General features: G+C 37.5%; 1 protein-coding gene across 1 annotated transcript in view; it reads left to right on the top strand.

Moving 5' to 3' along the window:
- Window positions 1-1,169: 1,169 nt before the first annotated feature.
- LOC131596892 (uncharacterized) overlaps window positions 1,170-20,871 on the top strand; it is a 26,849-nt gene continuing 7,147 nt past the window's right edge. Inside the window, exon 1 of the mRNA XM_058869629.1 lies at window positions 1,170-1,553. Within this exon, the coding sequence (XP_058725612.1) occupies window positions 1,170-1,553 (384 nt within the window). The remainder of the gene's footprint in view (window positions 1,554-20,871) is intronic.

The raw sequence follows: 20,871 nt of genomic DNA, 5'->3' as shown, positions 1-20,871 counted from the left end.
TATGAGTCGGATTTATTGATGATTGGAAGGTGGAAGGACAATTTATTGGAGAAAGAGACATATCCGATCATGCTTCGATTTGGTTGAAAGATAATAGAAAGAACTGGGGACCTAAACCTTTTAAATTCAACAACTCTTGGTTCATCCATGAAGACTTCTCCTCGTTTGTGAAGAAGGAGTGGACAAACATAAACATAAAAAGGGAGAGGCGATTTATGTTTGGTAGAGAAGTTGAAAATTCTTAAGAAGCGGATATCTTTGGATAGATCTTAACATCGAGAAGGCCGGGGAGGAGATGAACCTTTTAGATAACATGTTTGTTCATTTTGTAGGAAAAGTTCCGGAGGAGGTGGTGCTCAAGAGATCTAAGGTGATGGCGGATTTTTGGGATAATATTAATAAAAAGGAAAGTCTTCTTATCCTCAAATCAAGACAACTTTGGTTATTCGAAGGAGATGGAAACACACGTTTTTTTCATAACTACATAAGGGAGAGAAGGGAAGAAACTCGCTGTGTTCTATAGGCTCCAACAAGGGCAGATTGGAAGATGTGAGCGAGATCAAGGATTTCATTTATGCACATTTTAAAGATTTCTTTATGGAGGATGTTCACTGTAGGCCGGAGCCCAACAGGATCAGCTTGAACGCTTTGCTGCCAAAAGAATCCACGGATATGGAGAGGCCATTTTCGGAAGAAGAAGTTAAGGAGGCTATTTGGTCATGTGATGGGAACAAAAGCCCGGGCCCAGACGGTTACTCTCTTGAGTTCTTCAAGAAATTTTGGTCTCTTTTAAAAGGGGATTTAATGGCTCTTTGCAATGATTTCCATTCTAAAGGAAAACTTGTGAAAGCTATAACATCTTCTTTTCTAACATTGATTCCTAAGAGCAAAACTCCTTAAGATTTATATGAATACCGTCCTATTTGCTTGGTGGGGAGCATTTACAAGATTTTAGCTAAGCTTTTAACTAATAGAATCAAAGAGGTGATAAAAATTTGATCTCTCCTAATCAAACCGCATTCGTCCCGGATAGAAACATGATGGATGGAGTGCTTATGGTCAAAGATATTTTAGATTAGTCAAAAAGAAAGAAAAGAAGTTGCCTTTTGCTAAAGGTTGATTTTGAGAAGGCTTACGACTCCGTTTCTTGGAATTTCCTTTGGTATCTAATGAAGAGAATGGGATTTGGTAAGAGGTGGATGAAATGGATGGAAGCTTGCGTTTTCTCAAGTCACATGTTCGTTTTGGTAAACGGAAGCGCAACTAAAGAATTTTCGGCTCAAAGAGGATTACGTCAAGGAGACCCGTTGTCACCATTTATTTTTGTCCTCGTAACAGCTCTTGTCAAAAATTCGGTTGAAGTGGGGGATTTCAAGCCTTTTAAATATGGAGAAGAGGAGGTAGTGGATATCCTACAATCCGCGGACGATACCGTTATTTTAGGGGAGCCAACTTGCGATAATCTTTGGAGCTTGAAAGTGTTGTTGAGAGGTTTTAAACTCGTGTCGGGGTTAAAAACCAACTTCACTAAAAGTAATGTTTTAGGTGTTAACGTGAGTGATTGGTTGATGCACACGGAAACATCGTTTATTGCTTGCAAAAAAGGGAATTTCTATTGTGGGAAGGTTGACTCTCATTGTAACGCCCGGAAAATAAGTATATACTTGATTTGGACGTTTGTGACGTTTATTGGAATTGTACCGTTTTTGGAGTTGTTTCAGTCGGTATTAGTTCGGGATGGCGGACTAATATTTAATTGAAGGTTTTCATATTTTTGGTACCGGAAATATTATTAAGGTAATATTCCGCGTTTTGGGGCGTTTGAACGATATTTGAGCGTAAGGGCATTTTGGTCATTTCCGCGGGATAGATATTTTCTTTATAAGAAAGAAATATTGTGAGAAGGGAAAGGGATGGAAAGAAAGAAGAGAAAGAAAGAGAAGAGAGAAAGGAGAAGAAGGAAAAGAGGAGGAAAAGAGGAGGAAAAGTGGAGATTGGTGGATTCTCAACCGAATCGATTGCCGATCGTCACAATAGCAAGGTAAGGGGGTGAATCTAATTTATCTTGGATGTATGATTCTTATAGTCTTGTTCTTGTTCTTGTTCTTCTTGTTCCAATTTCCACAATTTTCTTGTGTGATCTTTGTTTGATCTAAGTTTGTTTGAGAATGATTGTATGATGAATAAATGATATCCTTGTTGTGTTGTGGTGATTGATCATGTTTGTTTTCCTTTTCTATGACTTGATTGAGTTTGTATAAAAAGTTAGGTTTTGAGATAGATTGATGAATCAACCATGAAAAGTTTGATGTTAGGTTGTTTCTATGGTTTGTATGTGTTGTATTAGTGTTATAATGATGTTTGGGAGTGGTTTTAGTGGGTATAAGGGGCTTGGAACAGTTCTGGTGCGTTCTGGTTTTTTCTGGGTTTACGCAGGTCCGCTGAGCGGAGGTGGGTCCGCTGAGCGGAGGTTCTGTTGCAGAAAATTCTCTGCGAAGGTCCGCTGAGCAGAGCTGAAGCGGATGACAGATTTTTCTGTTTTTCCAAAACTTTGAAACTTCGTAACTCTTGAACCGTAACTCCAATTTTGTCGCCGTTCGAAGTGTTGGAAAGCTAACGCAATAACCTATATTATTATCTAATTAAATGATTCATAGGATGTAGTATCCCATTATTTTTATTAGGATCAAGTGATGAGTTGTGTAGTATGTTCAATTATCCAAACTTTGAAACCTTGTAACTTTTGATCCTTAGCTCCGTTTCGTACGCCGTTCGAAGTGTTAGGAAGCTAGTTGGATGTTCTATATGATAGTATAGGCTTGGTTAGCTTGTTATTAATTGGTTATGAGGTGTTGTTGATGAAAACACATAATTGTTTATATGCGCGATATGATTGGTAAATAATCATAGTGCTTGGTTGTAATTGATAATGATGTGTTGTGTGAATGTTATCGTAATGGTACGAGGTATGTGATTAGTTGTCGATAACATGAGATCATGTTCATATGTGTTATTTATTGATGAAGTTGTGGGCCGATGGCCAATATTAATTTGATGTGTATAAGTGTGTTATACGTTCATCTATGCCGATGTGGCCAGTATGTTTGAATGGTGAATGTGTGCTGTGTGCTTATTAATGCCTGTGTGGTAACTATGGTGTGATGTAATTGATAACGATGTTATTAATTGGTGATGTATCCTTTTGGATAGAATATAAACGGTGTAACGTGGGTATGTGACCGTGTTATATTGTTGATGATGTTGTTGTCGTGTAATAGAGTCATATATTTGCACAGCATAACATTTCATTACGTTAATGGCGAAATGCTATTAGCAGGTGGCCTGAATTGGCAATTATTACCAGTGGGGGCTTAATGCTCGGTAAAAAGGTGTATTTTCCCGAGTGGCAAGAGGTCATCAGTGGGGGCTAAATGCTCGATGACGTTTAGTCGTAGCTTGATGCTCGACAAAGGTGTATTTTCCTGAGGGAAAGAAGTCCCAGCATAATGCTCGGCAAAGGTGTATTTGTCATAATGACAAGGGGAGTTTTACTCCGGATTTGGTACCACATGCATATGCATAGTCGAGTCTCATTCATCATTGTCTGTCTGTATAATTTATGTTAGCATTCATGTGTCACATTACTTATATATTGATTGTGGTTGAATGAGTGGATTACTTTGTTGTATGATTCTTGATGATACTTGTTGGCATTACTATAATTGTCATGCTTTCATTATGAATTATATTCTCACCCTTCTGCTGATTTGATGCTTGAGTGGCATCCTGCAGATTAGCCGCTTTGGAAGTCTTTTGGAAGAGGTAGTTCTCCAGTTGGTCTTGTCGGTCGCTCTGATATGTAACACTGGGTAGTCGGGAGTCTGTTGTTATTTATTTGTATATGACTCTTTTGAACATGTATATGTGATAACGTGCCATTGTATATTGTAAACACTTAATTTTGGAAAACTCCTCTTTGAGAGTGAGAGCTATACGTATATATATATATATGTTCATATCTTCCGTGTGTTATGTATCATGTTATTGGCAGGTGTGTATGCTTTTGACATCGGTGATGTCCGTTTGTTTTCAAGGTGTTTGTTTGGTTACTTAGTGTAACATCCTAATTGTGTTGTATGAAATTTTAAATACTCTGATATTTTCTTGCCTAAATGCTTTGGGTAGAATTGGGGTGTTACATTAGTGGTATCAGAGCAGGTCGGTCTGTCCGGCCAGTGTTGTCTAATGTTGTTTAATTCCTCAGTATGTGATAAGTGTGTGGAGCACTTTCAGTACTTGTTGTGCCTCTAGCCGGTTGTGTGCAGGAGTGGTTTGAAGCTTAGTGGGGGAGAAGATATGCTTCTCGGATATGTTTCAGTTGCAAGATGTTAGTATGCTATTGAGGGCAGCAGTACTAGTGTTGTTGGAATTTGTTGTTTTCTGAAGTGAAGGCGACTCGGACTTAAGACTTTGGTTGTTAATCAAGTTGGAGTGTCACAGAGTAGATGTTGGTTAATTCTAAAGAATGGAATTTAGAGAGTTGTGATGCTCAAACGCTACTGATGGACTATGAAGTTGTTGTTTGAGTAGCCTTGTGTGAGGTGTCGTTGTTGGATCAATGATTAAGGAAATTATTGTGGTAGACCTTGTTGTAGGAGTTATTGACGTTGATGGAAATGTTCTGAAACTCGAGTGAGAATTAGGAGTATGAAGAGATGAGTAGGATCTCAGGTATTTTGTTTTGAGATATTGTTAGAAGTGTTTTGGTACGTAGCTACCGGACGTCGGTGTTAGCTGGTTTAGATGATCTTGGGAGATTTGTGAATTATGGAATCATAGTGCTTTTGTGCTATGAGCAAAAGTTGGAAAAGAATATTATTATTGTTGGTACTGATAGTTTATACTCTATTATGATTATCGGCTACCTATTGACAAATTGAGGACTTGATCACCCTTAATCTCTTGTTGATAGTAGACGGAATCGTATTGGATGTGATAGGCTTATCTGGCTAGTTTGATAATATTGGAAGTGAATGAGTCGGTGCTGGGTGGTACGACGTTGTTTATGTTGTCGACAACTTTGGATGTTCTTGAGGAAGAGCAATTGTGGGAATTGCGGATAGTTGCGCATTTGTATAAGTGTTTCTTGAAGGTTTAAGTGATTCATCGTCGAAAAGAGGAATTCTGTCTTGGAGTTCTGTTTTGACGGATTTAGTTCCTAGAACTATTGTTGTGTCGAGGGTTCCGTATCGGATGCCAACTTCTGAGTTGAAAGAGTTGAGGAGTCAACTTAAGGATTTTCTTGAGAAGAGGTTTGTTCATTCAAGTGTGTCGCCGTAGGGTGCATGTGTTTTGTTGGTTAAGAAGGAAGGTTCTATCAGGCTCCGTGTCGATTTTAGACAATTGAGAAAAGTGAGAATTAAGGAAAAGTATCCACTTTCGAGGATTGATATTTTGACGGATCAAGTTGGTTGGAGCTTGTTTGTTTTGCAAGTTTGATTTGAGGTATGGGTATCATCAGTGTGAAGATGATCATGCTAAGTATTTGAGAATTGTTTTGTCCGTGTTGGGAAGAAGAAGTTGTTTGCAAAGTTTCCTTATGTGAGTTTTTGGTTGAGTGAAGTGAATGTTCAAGGGGTAAGTGGAGGTTTATGCTTTTATGCAAGTTAAGATTTTTGAAAGGATTTATCTGTCACAAGATTTAGAGTTGGCAGTTGTTATTTCTGTTTGGGAAATTTGAAGGCACTAATTATTCGGATCGAGATTTGTGTGTGTAAGTTACTACAAGAGTTTGAAGTATTCATTTGATCAGAACGAGTTGAATATGAGAAACCATTGCATACGTCTATGTCGATGATTCGAGTATTGTGATTGTTGAAACAGTTGTGAGATTTGAGTTTGGTTCGTAAAGTGACTTCTTCAAGTGTTGAGCTTTATATGTGAAAGCTTACTTATGGTATTCTTGATGAGATTAGAAAAGGTCGGAAATCGGATTTGAATGGGTTGATAAGATGACATTTATTAGTCAAAGGTAAAGATGGTGATCTTCGGATTGATAAGAGCAATGTCATGGGATGTCATGATCAAGTTTGTATTCCTAATGTTCGGATTTGAATAGAGGACTTTGGATGAAGTGCGTCGTAGTGATTTGAGTATTCATCCTGATGCTACTAAGAGGAATCAAGATTTGTGAAGGTCATTTTTAGTGGCAAGGTAATGAAGAAGGATATGAAGGGATTTGTTTATTTGTGTTTGACTTGTCAGGAGTCGTCTGGTTTCATGTAACTGCTATCCATTCCTGAGTAGAAGTGGAATAGCATTTCTATGGATTTTGTTTCTGGTTTTCCGAGGACGTCGAGTAATTGTGAGGCAATTTGGGTCATTGTGGATATATTGACGAAATCTGCTCACGTTATTTCGATAAGAATGGATTAACCGATGGGAGTACTGGCGAGTGGTATGTTGATAAAGATGTTTGTTGGTTTGTTTGTTTGCATGGTGTTTCGAAATGTATTGTTCAGATTGAGATCCGAGGTTTATTTTTGAAATTTTGAGAGGGTTCACAAGGTACTTTGGGTACGAAGTTGCGTTTGAATTTGGCGTATCATCCTCAAACGGATGGTCAGACTGAGAGGACGGTTTGGTCACTTAAGGATCTATGAGGGCTTGTGTTATGAAACAAGGATGTGTTTGGATTAGCTTTTGCCTTTGATTGGATAATACAAAGACTTTTGTCTGGTGTGCAAGCTGACACAGCAGATTAAGAGGTTGAGTATGTTAAGAGAGAACAATGAGTTTCTGGTGAATACTAGAAGGAGCTGGAAGATGGTTATGGAATAGGTAAATCTGTTTGTTGTGGGAAATCAGAGTGCGCATCGGGAGCGTGAAATGACGCGGTTCGTATGTGTATGAATTGTTAGAGTTCAAATTGTGGACAGTGGATGTGGTAGGAATTATAAGACCACCAGATGTTTTGGTTACATGTTTGACTGCTATGTCTTGGCATGGTTATTTGGATGTTGTGCGACCGGGTTGTTGTCTGTGTCTTGATTATTTCTTGTGTTTTGGTGTTAGTCGATGAGTGCATTGTATGGGCATTGCATCTCGTTGTCGTTGTTGTGTTTTGGTTGTTTTGCTTTTAGCTAGAGTAATTCTTTGTTTGGCGCTGATTGTGTCGTTGCTTTCGTGGCTTGATAGTTGGTTAGTCGGAGGCAAGGGCGTATCCAAGTTTGTTTATGTTTAGGATATTTCCGAGGACGGAAATCTTCTAAGTGGGGGAGAGTTGTAACGCCCGGAAAATAAGTATATACTTGATTTGGACGTTTGTGACGTTTATTGGAATTGTACCGTTTTTGGAGTTGTTTCAGTCGGTATTAGTTCGGGATGGCAGACTAATATTTAATTGAAGGTTTTCATATTTTTGGTACCGGAAATATTATTAAGGTAATATTCCGCGTTTTGGGGCGTTTGAACGATATTTGAGCGTAAGGGCATTTTGGTCATTTCTGCGGGATAGATATTTTCTTTATAAGAAAGAAATATTGTGAGAAGGGAAAGGGATGGAAAGAAAGAAGAGAAAGAAAGAGAAGAGAGAAAGGAGAAGAAGGAAAAGAAGGAAAAGAGGAGGAAAAGTGGAGATTGGTGGATTCTCAACCAAATCGATTGCCGATCGTCACAATAGCAAGGTAAGGGGGTGAATCTAATTTATCTTGGATGTATGATTCTTATAGTCTTGTTCTTGTTCTTGTTCTTCTTGTTCCAATTTCCACAATTTTCTTGTGTGATCTTTGTTTGATCTAAGTTTGTTTGAGAATGATTGTATGATGAATAAATGATATCCTTGTTGTGTTGTGGTGATTGATCATGTTTGTTTTCCTTTTCTATGGCTTAATTGAGTTTGTATAAAAAGTTAGGTTTTGAGATAGATTGATGAATCAACCATGAAAAGTTTGATGTTAGGTTGTTTCTATGGTTTGTATGTGTTGTATTAGTGTTATAATGATGTTTGGGAGTGGTTTTAGTGGGTATAAGGGGCTTGGAACAGTTCTGGTGCGTTCTGGTTTTTTCTGGGTTTACGCAGGTCCGCTGAGCGGAGGTGGGTCCGCTGAGCGGAGGTTCTGTTGCAGAAAATTCTCTGCGAAGGTCCGCTGAGCGGAGCTGAAGCGGATGATAGCTTTTTCTGTTTTTCCAAAACTTTGAAACTTCGTAACTCTTGAACCGTAACTCCGATTTTGTCGCCGTTCGAAGCGTTGGAAAGCTAACGCAATAACCTATATTATTATCTATTTAAATGATTCATAGGATGTAGTATCCCATTATTTTTATTAGGATCAAGTGATGAGTTGTGTAGTATGTTCAATTATCCAAACTTTGAAACCTTGTAACTTTTGATCCTTAGCTCCGTTTCGTACGCCGTTCGAAGTGTTAGGAAGCTAGTTGGATGTTCTATATGATAGTATAGGCTTGGTTAGCTTGTTATTAATTGGTTATGAGGTGTTGTTGATGAAAACACATAATTGTTTATATGCGCGATATGATTGGTAAATAATCATAGTGCTTGGTTGTAATTGATAATGATGTGTTGTGTGAATGTTATCGTAATGGTACGAGGTATGTGATTAGTTGTCGATAACATGAGATCATGTTCATATGTGTTATTTATTGATGAAGTTGTGGGCCGATGGCCAATATTAATTTGATGTGTATAAGTGTGTTATACGTTCATCTATGCCGATGTGGCCAGTATGTTTGAACGGTGAATGTGTGCTGTGTGCTTATTAATGCCTGTGTGGTAATTATGGTGTGATGTAATTGATAACGATGTTATTAATTGGTGATGTATCCTTTTGGATAGAATATAAACGGTGTAACGTGGGTATGTGACCGTGTTATATTGTTGATGATGTTGTTGTCGTGTAATAGAGTCATATATTTGCACAGCATAACATTTCATTACGTTAATGGCGGAATGCTATTAGCAGGTGGCCTGAATTGGCAATTATTACCAGTGGGGGCTTAATGCTCGGTAAAAAGGTGTATTTGCCCGAGTGGCAAGAGGTCATCAGTGGGGGCTAAATGCTCGATGACGTTTAGTCGTAGCTTGATGCTCGACAAAGGTGTATTTTCCTGAGGGAAAGAAGTCCCAGCATAATGCTCGGCAAAGGTGTATTTGTCATAATGACAAGGGGAGTTTTACTCCGGATTTGGTACCACATGCATATGCATAGTCGAGTCTCATTCATCATTGTCTGTCTGTATAATTTATGTTAGCATTCATGTGTCACATTACTTATATATTGATTGTGGTTGAATGAGTGGATTACTTTGTTGTATGATTCTTGATGATACTTGTTGGCATTACTATAATTGTCATGCTTTCATTATGAATTATATTCTCACCCTTCTGCTGATTTGATGCTTGAGTGGCATCCTGCAGATTAGCCGCTTTGGAAGTCTTTTGGAAGAGGTAGTTCTCCAGTTGGTCTTGTCGGTCGCTCTGATATGTAACACTGGGTAGTCGGGAGTCTGTTGTTATTTATTTGTATATGACTCTTTTGAACATGTATATGTGATAACGTGCCATTGTATATTGTAAACACTTAATTTTGGAAAACTCCTCTTTGAGAGTGAGAGCTATACGTATATATATATGTTCATATCTTCCGTGTGTTATGTATCATGTTATTGGCAGGTGTGTATGCTTTTGACATCGGTGATGTCCGTTTGTTTTCAAGGTGTTTGTTTGGTTACTTAGTGTAACATCCTAATTGTGTTGTATGAAATTTTAAATACTCTGATATTTTCTTGCCTAAATGCTTTGGGTAGAATTGGGGTGTTACATTAGTGGTATCAGAGCAGGTCGGTCTGTCCGGCCAGTGTTGTCTAATGTTGTTTAATTCCTCAGTATGTGATAAGTGTGTGGAGCACTTTCAGTACTTGTTGTGCCTCTAGCCGGTTGTGTGCAGGAGTGGTTTGAAGCTTAGTGGGGGAGAAGATATGCTTCTCGGATATGTTTCAGTTGCAAGATGTTAGTATGCTATTGAGGGCAGCAGTACTAGTGTTGTTGGAATTTGTTGTTTTCTGAAGTGAAGGCGACTCGGACTTAAGACTTTGGTTGTTAATCAAGTTGGAGTGTCACGGAGTAGATGTTGGTTAATTCTAAAGAATGGAATTTAGAGAGTTGTGATGCTCTAACGCTACTGATGGACTATGAAGTTGTTGTTTGAGTAGCCTTGTGTGAGGTGTCGTTGTTGGATCAATGATTAAGGAAATTATTGTGGTAGACCTTGTTGTAGGAGTTATTGACGTTGATGGAAATGTTCTGAAACTCGAGTGAGAATTAGGAGTATGAAGAGATGAGTAGGATCTCAGGTATTTTGTTTTGAGATATTGTTAGAAGTGTTTTGGTACGTAGCTACCGGACGTCGGTGTTAGCTGGTTTAGATGATCTTGGGAGATTTGTGAATTATGGAATCATAGTGCTTCTGTGCTATGAGCAAAAGTTGGAAAAGAATATTATTATTGTTGGTACTGATAGTTTATACTCTATTATGATTATCGGCTACCTAATGACAAATTGAGGACTTGATCACCCTTAATCTCTTGTTGATAGTAGACGGAATCATATTGGATGTGATAGGCTTATCTGGCTAGTTTGATAATATTGGAAGTGAATGAGTCGGTGCTGGGTGGTACGACGTTGTTTATGTTGTCGACAACTTTGGATGTTCTTGAGGAAGAGCAATTGTGGGAATTGCGGATAGTTGCGCATTTGTATAAGTGTTTCTTGAAGGTTTAAGTGATTCATCGTCGAAAAGAGGAATTCTGTCTTGGAGTTCTGTTTTGACGGATTTAGTTCCTAGAACTATTGTTGTGTCGAGGGTTCCGTATCGGATGCCAACTTCTGAGTTGAAAGAGTTGAGGAGTCAACTTAAGGATTTTCTTGAGAAGAGGTTTGTTCGTTCAAGTGTGTCGCCGTAGGGTGCATGTGTTTTGTTGGTTAAGAAGGAAGGTTCTATCAGGCTTCGTGTCGATTTTAGACAATTGAGAAAAGTGATAATTAAGGAAAAGTATCCACTTTCGAGGATTGATATTTTGACGGATCAAGTTGGTTGGAGCTTGTTTGTTTTGCAAGTTTGATTTGAGGTATGGGTATCATCAGTGTGAAGATGATCATGCTAAGTATTTGAGAATTGTTTTGTCCGTGTTGGGAAGAAGAAGTTGTTTGCAAAGTTTCCTTATGTGAGTTTTTGGTTGAGTGAAGTGAATGTTCAAGGGGTAAGTGGAGGTTTATGCTTTTATGCAAGTTAAGATTTTTGAAAGGATTTATCTGTCACAAGATTTAGAGTTGGCAGTTGTTATTTCTGTTTGGGAAATTTGAAGGCACTAATTATTCGGATCGAAATTTGTGTGTGTAAGTGACTACAAGAGTTTGAAGTATTCATTTGATCAGAACGAGTTGAATATGAGAAACCATTGCATACGTCTATGTCGATGATTCGAGTATTGTGATTGTTGAAACAGTTGTGAGATTTGAGTTTGGTTCATAAAGTGACTTCTTCAAGTGTTGAGCTTTATATGTGAAAGCTTACTTATGGTATTCTTGACGAGATTAGAAAAGGTCGGAAATCGGATTTGAATGGGTTGATAAGATGACATTTATTAGTCAAAGGTAAAGATGGTGATCTTCGGACTGATAAGAGCAATGTCATGGGATGTCATGATCAAGTTTGTATTCTTAATGTTCGGATTTGAAAAGAGGACTTTGGATGAAGTGCGTCGTAGTGATTTGAGTATTCATCCTGATGCTACTAAGAGGTATCAAGATTTGAGAAGGTCATTTTTAGTGGCAAGGTAATGAAGAAGGATATGAAGGGATTTGTTTATTTGTGTTTGACTTGTCAGGAGTCGTCTGGTTTCATGTAACTGCTATCCATTCCTGAGTAGAAGTGGAATAGCATTTCTATGGATTTTGTTTCTGGTTTTCCGAGGACGTCGAGTAATTGTGAGGCAATTTGGGTCATTGTGGATATATTGACGAAATCTGCTCACGTTATTTCGATAAGAATGGATTAACCGATGGGAGTACTGGCGAGTGGTATGTTGATAAAGATGTTTGTTGGTTTGTTTGTTTGCATGGTGTTTCGAAATGTATTGTTCAGATTGAGATCCGAGGTTTATTTTTGAAATTTTGAGAGGGTTCACAAGGTACTTTGGGTACGAAGTTGCGTTTGAATTTGGCGTATCATCCTCAAACGGATGGTCAGACTGAGAGGACGGTTTGGTCACTTAAGGATCTATGAGGGCTTGTGTTATGAAACAAGGATGTGTTTGGATTAGCTTTTGCCTTTGATTGGATAATACAAAGACTTTTGTCTGGTGTGCAAGCTGACACAGCAGATTAAGAGGTTGAGTATGTTAAGAGAGAACAATGAGTTTCTGGTGAATACTAGAAGGAGCTGGAAGATGGTTATGGAATAGGTAAATCTGTTTGTTGTGGGAAATCAGAGTGCGCATCGGGAGGGTGAAATGACGCGGTTCGTATGTGTATGAATTGTTAGAGTTCAAATTGTGGACAGTGGATGTGGTAGGAATTATAAGACCACCAGATGTTTTGGTTACATGTTTGACTGCTATGTCTTGGCATGGTTATTTGGATGTTGTGCGACCGGGTTGTTGTCTGTGTCTTGATTATTTCTTGTTGTGGACCTCCGATTTTTTTAATTCCGGGCCATACCTCTGATCTGTAGAGATACGTGAACTGACTCTTTTTTGTCGCTTAATGCTTTCGCATTTTTTTGAAAATTCACAGAGTCGCCACCGACCTTTTATTTTATCCAATTAAGGAAAGGTTTATAAAAGAAACAGAAAAAAGACCTTTAAGAAATTCTGGGTAAGGGGGTAGGTTATACAAAGGGAAGGTGTTAGCACCCTTTGTATCCATGGTTATCCATGGGCTCTTAAGTTTGCTTAGCTCACTTGTTTTTCGATCACTTTTCAATTGCTCTGAAATTGCTCATATGTGGTTTCAAATACCTTTGTAATTTGAATTTTGTAATGATCCGTGTGTGGATGTATACAAAATGCTTGTTTATCTTTCGAAAGATGTTTTGAAAAGAACGTTAACTTTGTAATAACCCGTGTTTGGATGTATACAAAGTATTGTCTTTTTTTGAAAGTTTTGAAAAATCAACATTGTATGAGAATTTTGTTTGTTTTGATTTGAGCAAGCAAACTAGGAGGTCTACCCTGAGTTGTAAGGTCTTTATCCTATTTCCTTTAAAAATCTATCCTTTCACTGGATATAAAAGCAAGGTTCGATTTTGTACTCAAAACAGTGGAATTTGACTTTGATTTTGAAAGAATGAGAAAGGATTACCTGAAGAGGTGCAAGTGTGATTGTGATTGGATTCAGATATTTTATCTTTGAAGTTAGTGATCTAACGGTTCAATTTTTATCTTTGACATACACGCAGTTTATATGTGCTGGAAATTAAAGTACGGAAATGTAAAGTGCGGAAAGTAAATCTACGCTATTACATCGATTGTGCAGGAAATGTAAACTAGCCTATTTACATGAATTTGACATCCTATACATTTATCTAGGAATTTAAATTGCTAGAAAAATAAAAGGCATGTTTTTGGATTTTTATGATTTATTTTAATTATAATTAATGCACGATTAATTAAATTAAAATGAAGAAAAAAGATGAAAATAGATTTAAACCTAAAAATTAAGTTTAAAATATGTACAAAATATTTGTTAATTAATTTTAAAACAAAACTAATTTTTTTGGAATTTTTGGAATTTGATTTGAAATTGATTTAAGCTAATTAAAACATAATTATGCAAATAATTATACAAATAATTAAAACTTAAAAAGAAAATTATTCAAAATATGTACAAAATTAGTTTATAATATATAAACAATATTTAACACAAAGAACAATTTTTTTTATGATTTTTTGATTGGTTAGAATAATTAAAAAGCCAATATATAGATATATACTAATTAATTATGCAAAATATTGAAATTATGAAGAAAAATAAAATATTTTTATTTCATAAAATAGTATATTATTTTAGAAGTATAAAAATATTTTTTGTGTATTTTTTGGATTTTTAAAACTATTTTTAATTAATTTAACAAAGAAATTAAAATAAAATAGAAAATAAAATAGAAAATAAAAGGATACTGATCCTGTATGGAAATTAAATGAGGGAGTATGATATGCGTGCGTGTTCTGAGGCGTTGGATGAGTTGATGGATGGATCAGAAGGCCCAGATGGTGAGGGACCATAGCACGTGGAACACCTGCAAAACACTGAATTCCAAGTCAGTTTAAAAAACACGCGCGCGCCTCCCAGCGAATCAGAGGGCGCCACGCATCATCTTCAACCTTCAGATGGGTTTTTACACCGTTCATTTGCAGGTGGTGTAAAAAACCCAATCTTTTACACCTGGTAATAATAGCGAATACAAGCAAACGTGAGTATAAATTTGGCGCGATGGTATGGTTGAGTTCGTATTGTTCATGCGAACTCAATGGTACTATTCAGAACCTGTAATTTTGCCTAATTTAGAAAACCCTAATTTTGGGATGAAGAACCCTAAAATGGTGGTTTCGTGTATACGCATCTAAAACTTAATTAAAGCTCCAGAAATGATCTACACCTCAAACCAAACTCAATAGTATGTCTACATCTTGTTAAACATGTGTGAATAGCCAGATACGAATTGATTTTAGTTTGAACAATTTTTGACCTGTGTAGCTCGATTCAGTGAGCTTCAAGGCTTGTAATTGATTGAGATAGTTTCAGTGATGTTCAAGGAAGGTGTATGAATGCTTAGTTTGTATTGAAATGAGCAGAAATTACAAATTCGAATTTGAGTTTTCTTTGAATTTTTTCAAGTGATTACAAAGGTGTTATGCTTAGCTTTGCTTCTGAACTTGTCCCCCTTTTGTTGCTGAACTAAGATAGCTTATTTATAAGCCATGTGTGCTTAGAATTGAAGCTAATATGTAGCTAGTTGCCTTTGTTGAAATCTTGCATTTTTTAATATTAAAAAAGCTTGAATTCTTGACCAAGTCACCTTGCCTTCAATGCACCTGCCTTGCCCTTTACTTCTCTGCAGAAAGATGAAGATTCTTTTGGGTGAGTCATGCTTGATTTGTAAGCTACCATTTATCCATGCATTTTCCTTTTAATTTTAATCTTAAAGTAAGATAAAATCATGCAAAAATGGATAAAAAAAGGTATGGGCTTAGTCTTGGTCGTGGGAGGCCCATATCATCATGGAAATGATGTTTGAATGCTGAAAACTTGGCCCCATTTGGAAAAAATGCCATTTTGAACAATGTTGATTTCATGTATTTTCCCAAAATTTAGCCAACTTCAACAAGGTGTAAATCCTTCAATTTTTGTCATATGAAGGAGATCTTGCACTTTTTGGAAACCTCAAAGAGTCCTCTAACCAATGCCTTTGGTCTCATGTCAAAATGATTTTTGAAGCTCCTTGTGTGTCCTTTTGAAAAAAGTGTCTTTTTGTTGACTTTGAAAATGACCTGTAATGTCTTTGATCATATTTTTTAAATGGTGAATCCAATGACCATGGGATCAATGGCATTTGAAAGATAATTGAATTTACTTCAAAACAAGCTTTGGTTTGAATTTTTTGGATGAAGGATGAGAGAGTTATGATCAGTCAAAGTTGAGTTGACTTTTCAGGCAAAAACCCTAATTTTGAATCTTAGGGTTTTGTTGATTTTTGATCTTTCCTTGATGAATTATGATCATCCAATGATCAAATGATGAATCCTTTGACAAAATATGGACTTTGACAAAAAATTTCATTTTTGACTGTCTGTTGACTTTTTTGGTCAAACGGGTCGTCTGTTGACTGTTTGAGCTGCTGACGGTGCGTCTGAGTGAATTGAAGTTTGAAAATTTGTATGATGGTACTTTGAGATATATGGATGTGTATGAAATCCATTTGAGCTCTCAAAAACTTGTTTCTCCTGTAAAAACAAGAAAACCCTAGTCAGGGACTGTTTATGTAGGAGACAGTTAAGCGTACCTGATTTTTGTGCAGTGTTGAGTCTCTGCTAATCGCGTGATATTCAGAGGACTTCTAGAACAAAAATCTTGGAATTTTGAATTGTGAAAGATTGATTTGATTGATGGTACAAAACACTGAGAATTGTACTGCCAGCAGTTTGGCTGTCAACTGACTGTTCAGGTATTGATGTAGCAGTTAGAGTGAAAAATCAACAATCAAAGTTAATTTTCTTTTTTGTTGTTTTTTTGTTTTTGTTTTATGTGAAAAATGAAAGTTTATTTACATGACTTGTTAGAAAAACACAGACATAATAAATAACTAATATTTACGGTATGCGGGCAAAATTACCGATAATAACCCTGAAAATCATTTAATGCACAGAAATAGGAATATTTGACTGGCAGAAAACACACAAAATATTATCTTAGTAATTAAGCAATATTATGACAAATAGTACAACATTTAATACTGACAGTACAAATATCACATACTATATTGAACAGTACGACGAATAAACGGTACATTTAAGAAATAAGAAATACGGCAAATTTTAAGAATGACGATTAATGACCCATGCTATGAACAATAACATGTAGATGATTGGGAGTGCCACCATTGCAGGTCCACACTCTTCAGGACTATGCAGGCAGAAGAAAGTCATTATCACCGTAGCAATGGTGATGACTGTAAGAAACAGTGTCTCTATCCACTTTGCCATTCTTGTCAGGGAAGAAGAGAAAATAGATATGAGATAGGAATTTGAAAGACGAGTTGGAATTTGATGTGAGATTTTATGGAAGAAAATGAGAGGTATTTATAGAATGGAAAGAAAGAAAGAGACGTTGGGGAATGATGTGATTCCGTACAAAAGGAAAATTTGAGTGGAAGTAAGATTTGAAAGAAAGTGTATGATAGTGTTGGAAAAAAGAGAGATTTGATTTTTGAAAAAGAGATTTGAAAAGATTTTTGCAAATAATGGAATATAGTACAAAAATTAGTGGGAAACAAAAGATAATAATAATCTACTTGTTACAAGTACAGTCTGAGTTTCCTGATTCTGCGCCTGCAAAAAGATTTAACTCTGTACCAATTGTGTCAGTACCATTTATCTGTAAATAAATAAATAGCATGTGTGAAGTAATACACAGTATTTGGTGTTTGCGTAAGAATAAATTCAACTGCAAGCCAAATTACTGTATAAGAAAAATTCTAAAAACTAAGTATTTCATATGTCAGGATATTTGTTGAAATAAAAATCCATGATTATATGAGACCCTTAATTTTCAGATTGGAGTTTTCTTGAAAAATATGTGGGCAAATTTTGGGGTATAACAGTTGCCCCTATTCAATCTTCTTAAACCTGAAAAGATTGTCTGAAATCTGAAGGTAGAAGATGATTGAATATTTAGATGCCCTGAAAATTTGCACTTACCTTGATCAGAAGAGATGTTGGAAGTTGCATTTGAATGTCGTCTGCGAAATGTTGTTGGCAGATTGAAACATTACCTGAGATGGGCTTTCAGATGCCACCTGGTAAATGGGTTGAGGGTTTGTTCATCAGAATGAATCCATTGATTATATCTTGATGAAGGATTTGAAAGTCTTTGTGTTGACTGTCTCGGAACCGTCCAAGGTTACCGCTTTAAGTCTTGGAAGATAATCGTTACGGAACTTGTCCAAAGTTTTTCCGATTTAGATTTTGGAAGTTGATCATTGTGGAACCGTCTGAGGTATCGCTTTAGATCTGCAATGTTAGATCGTTCTGGAACCGTCTGAGGTATCGCTTTAGATCTGCAACGTTAGATCGTTCTGGAACCATCTGAGGTATCGCTTTAGATCTGTGATGTCTGTTTTTGAGTTGGTGAGTGATCAGAATGAATCTTCGGCTTGATTATATCTGAGAGAACCGTTCATGGAATTCAGGTGAACACGGCATGTGATTGAGAACATCTTTGTTGAAGATATCTGCCTACCTGAAAAATCAAGTTAGTGATATGCAATGTTTATGATGCATGTAAATGTGAGATATTCCCGGAGAAATATGCATGTGATGTTGTGCATGATGTATGATGTATGATGCATGATGTATGAATATGAATATGTGAATGTATGAATGTATGACTGTATGAATGTGATGTCAAGCTTCTAATTGGAAAAATAAATTCCCGCTAGTCAGCTGGACATGAATGTATTGTGATCGTTGATGATCTTTTGTCTTGCTTGAGTACCCTCGTCTGGAGAAATTCTTTGAGAACCCGGGTATCCCGTTGAAGGATCTTTGACTACTGCTTGGGGAACCAAAGGTAACTGGAAGTTCTGATGCCCTTTCAAATGGGAATGAGGAAGATGCATAATCCTCCGATGCACTATCTGTCCAAGTCCGGGTGCGGGGATCACACCTTCTGAAGATAGTAATCTGGAACAACCCTGCTGGGGAATAAGACTTCTTTTGAAGAGAAAATCTTTTTGAGGAATTTGCTGAGAAATGCGTTTCTCTTGGTGATTTCCTTCTGATGGAATGATGTCCAGATGATCGGGACATTTCCTGAATGCCATTCCTGTTTTTCCTGGTAAACATCAATCATATTCAAATGCATATGTTCATTCAAAATTATCATTGGGATGCTTACGTATTTAAACAGAAAAAATGAAAATAGTGATTTTTGAAAGAGCTGCATTGAAAAGAGCCATGATAGGCGGGTTAGCACAGGGAGACAACAATCCTAGAAGTAGGAAACTGTCAGAAAGTTTTGAAAAATATTTATGAAGATAAATAGCTATGTGAAAATGATCCAGTCAAGTTTCAACTCTGCTATTGCCAATCTGTCTTCGAGCATCTCATCCCTCACTTGTTGGAAGAAAGTGATTAGACTGATCAGTGTCTTTGAGGTGTTGAATCTTGATGATGAGTAGGCAGCTGAACGGAACACAGTTGTATGCTTCATTCCCTAACTTTTGCCTAGGCCGCCCTTTCAGGTTTTCAGCCTACCGGGATAGTATTTGTTTAGTCTCTAATTTTTGCCTGGACCGCCCTTTCGGGTTTTCAATCCACCGAGACGCTCATTTTTTTTGCCTAAGTTGCCCTTTCAGGTTTTCAACTTAGCGAGCTGTTTTTTTTTTTTTAAGAGAAGTATTTTTTGACTATGTCAGCATTCACAGGGTGTGGGAAATCCTCGCCATCCATGGTGGTAAGCAACATGGCGCCGCCGGAGAATATTTTCTTGATTATGAATGGTCCCTCGTAGGTGGGAGTCCATTTGCCTCTGGGATCACCTTGTGGTAAGATGATGCGTTTGACAACCAAGCCACCAGTTTGGTATGCTTGACTTTTGACTTTTTTGTTGAAGGCTTTGATCATACGCTTTTGGTATAGCTGACCATGACAAATAGCTGCGAGCCTTTTCTCATCAATCAAGTTTATCTGGTCCAACCGTGTTTGAATCCAATCGTCTTCGTCTAGATTGGCTTCTTTCATAATCCTTAGGGAAGGAATCTGAATTTCAATTGGAAGAACTGCCTCCATACCATAGACTAAGGAAAATGGAGTTGCCCCTGTCGAAGTACGCGCAGATGTGCGATAACCATGAAGAGCAAAAGGTAACATCTCATGCCAGTCTTTGTAGGTTACTGTCATTTTTTGTATGATTTTCTTGATGTTCTTGTTGGCAGCTTCCACCGCGCCGTTCATCTTTGGTCGATATGGAGAAGAATTATGATGTTTGATCTTGAACTGTGTGCAAAGTTCAGTAATCATTCTGTTGTTTAGATTTGTGCCATTGTCCGTGATAATCCGTTCGGGGATGCCGTACCGACAAATGAGATTGTATTTGATGAACCGGGCCACCACATTCTTGGTAACAGAAGCAAATGAAGCTGCTTCTACCCACTTTGTGAAGTAGTCAATAGCGACCAGGATAAAGCGATGTCCGTTGGAGGCAGTAGGTTTGATTTCTCCAATCATATCAATACCCCACATTGCAAAAGGCCAAGGAGCCGTCAGGACGCTTAATGGAACTGGAGGTACATGTACTTTGTCAGCGTATATCTGGCATTTGTGACATGTTCGGGAGTGATGATGGCAGTCTGTTTCCATGGTAGACCAGTAATAACCTGCTCTCAGGATCTTTTTAGCCATTGTATGTCCACTGGAATGAGTACCGAAGGCACCATTGTGTATTTCTTCCATGATCTGCTCTGCTTCCTTCTTGTTTACACAGCGAAGTAAAGTCGAGTCATGGTTGCGTTTGTATAGGGTTCCATTGCTTAGAAAGAATTTGGCAGCAAATCTCCTTAGAAACTTTCTGTCATTAATGGATGCCCCTTCAGGGTACTCCTGAGCTTCGAGATATCTTTTTACCTCATGGAACCATGGTTTTTCCTCGGTTCCTTCGGTATTGATCTCATTGCAATAGGATGGTTCATCTTGCCTGTAGATGGTGATCATAGGCGCCTCGTTGTCCCACCTGACTTTGAACATGGATGACATGGTAGCTAAAGCATCAGCTAGTTGATTTTCCTCGCGTGGGATGTGTTCGAAAGTGATTTCTTCGAAGTAAAGAATCAAACTCAGCACATATTCTTTGTAAGGAATTAGATTTGGGTGCTTCGTGTCCCATTCCCCTTTGACTTGGTAGATTACCAAGGCCGAGTCTCCGTAGACTTCCAGGAATTTGATTCTTAGATCGATTGCAGCTTTAAGACCCAGAATACATGCTTCGTATTCGGCTATATTGTTAGTGCAATTGAAGCATAACCTGGCAGTGAATGGTGTATGACTTCCTGCGGGGGAAATGATCACAGCCCCGATGCC

Source organism: Vicia villosa, linkage group LG1 (genome assembly GCF_029867415.1).
Source record: "Vicia villosa cultivar HV-30 ecotype Madison, WI linkage group LG1, Vvil1.0, whole genome shotgun sequence".
NCBI lineage: Eukaryota > Viridiplantae > Streptophyta > Magnoliopsida > Fabales > Fabaceae > Vicia > Vicia villosa.
Note: the sequence above shows the minus strand (reverse complement) of the source record. Positions and strands in the feature narration are given on the sequence as shown.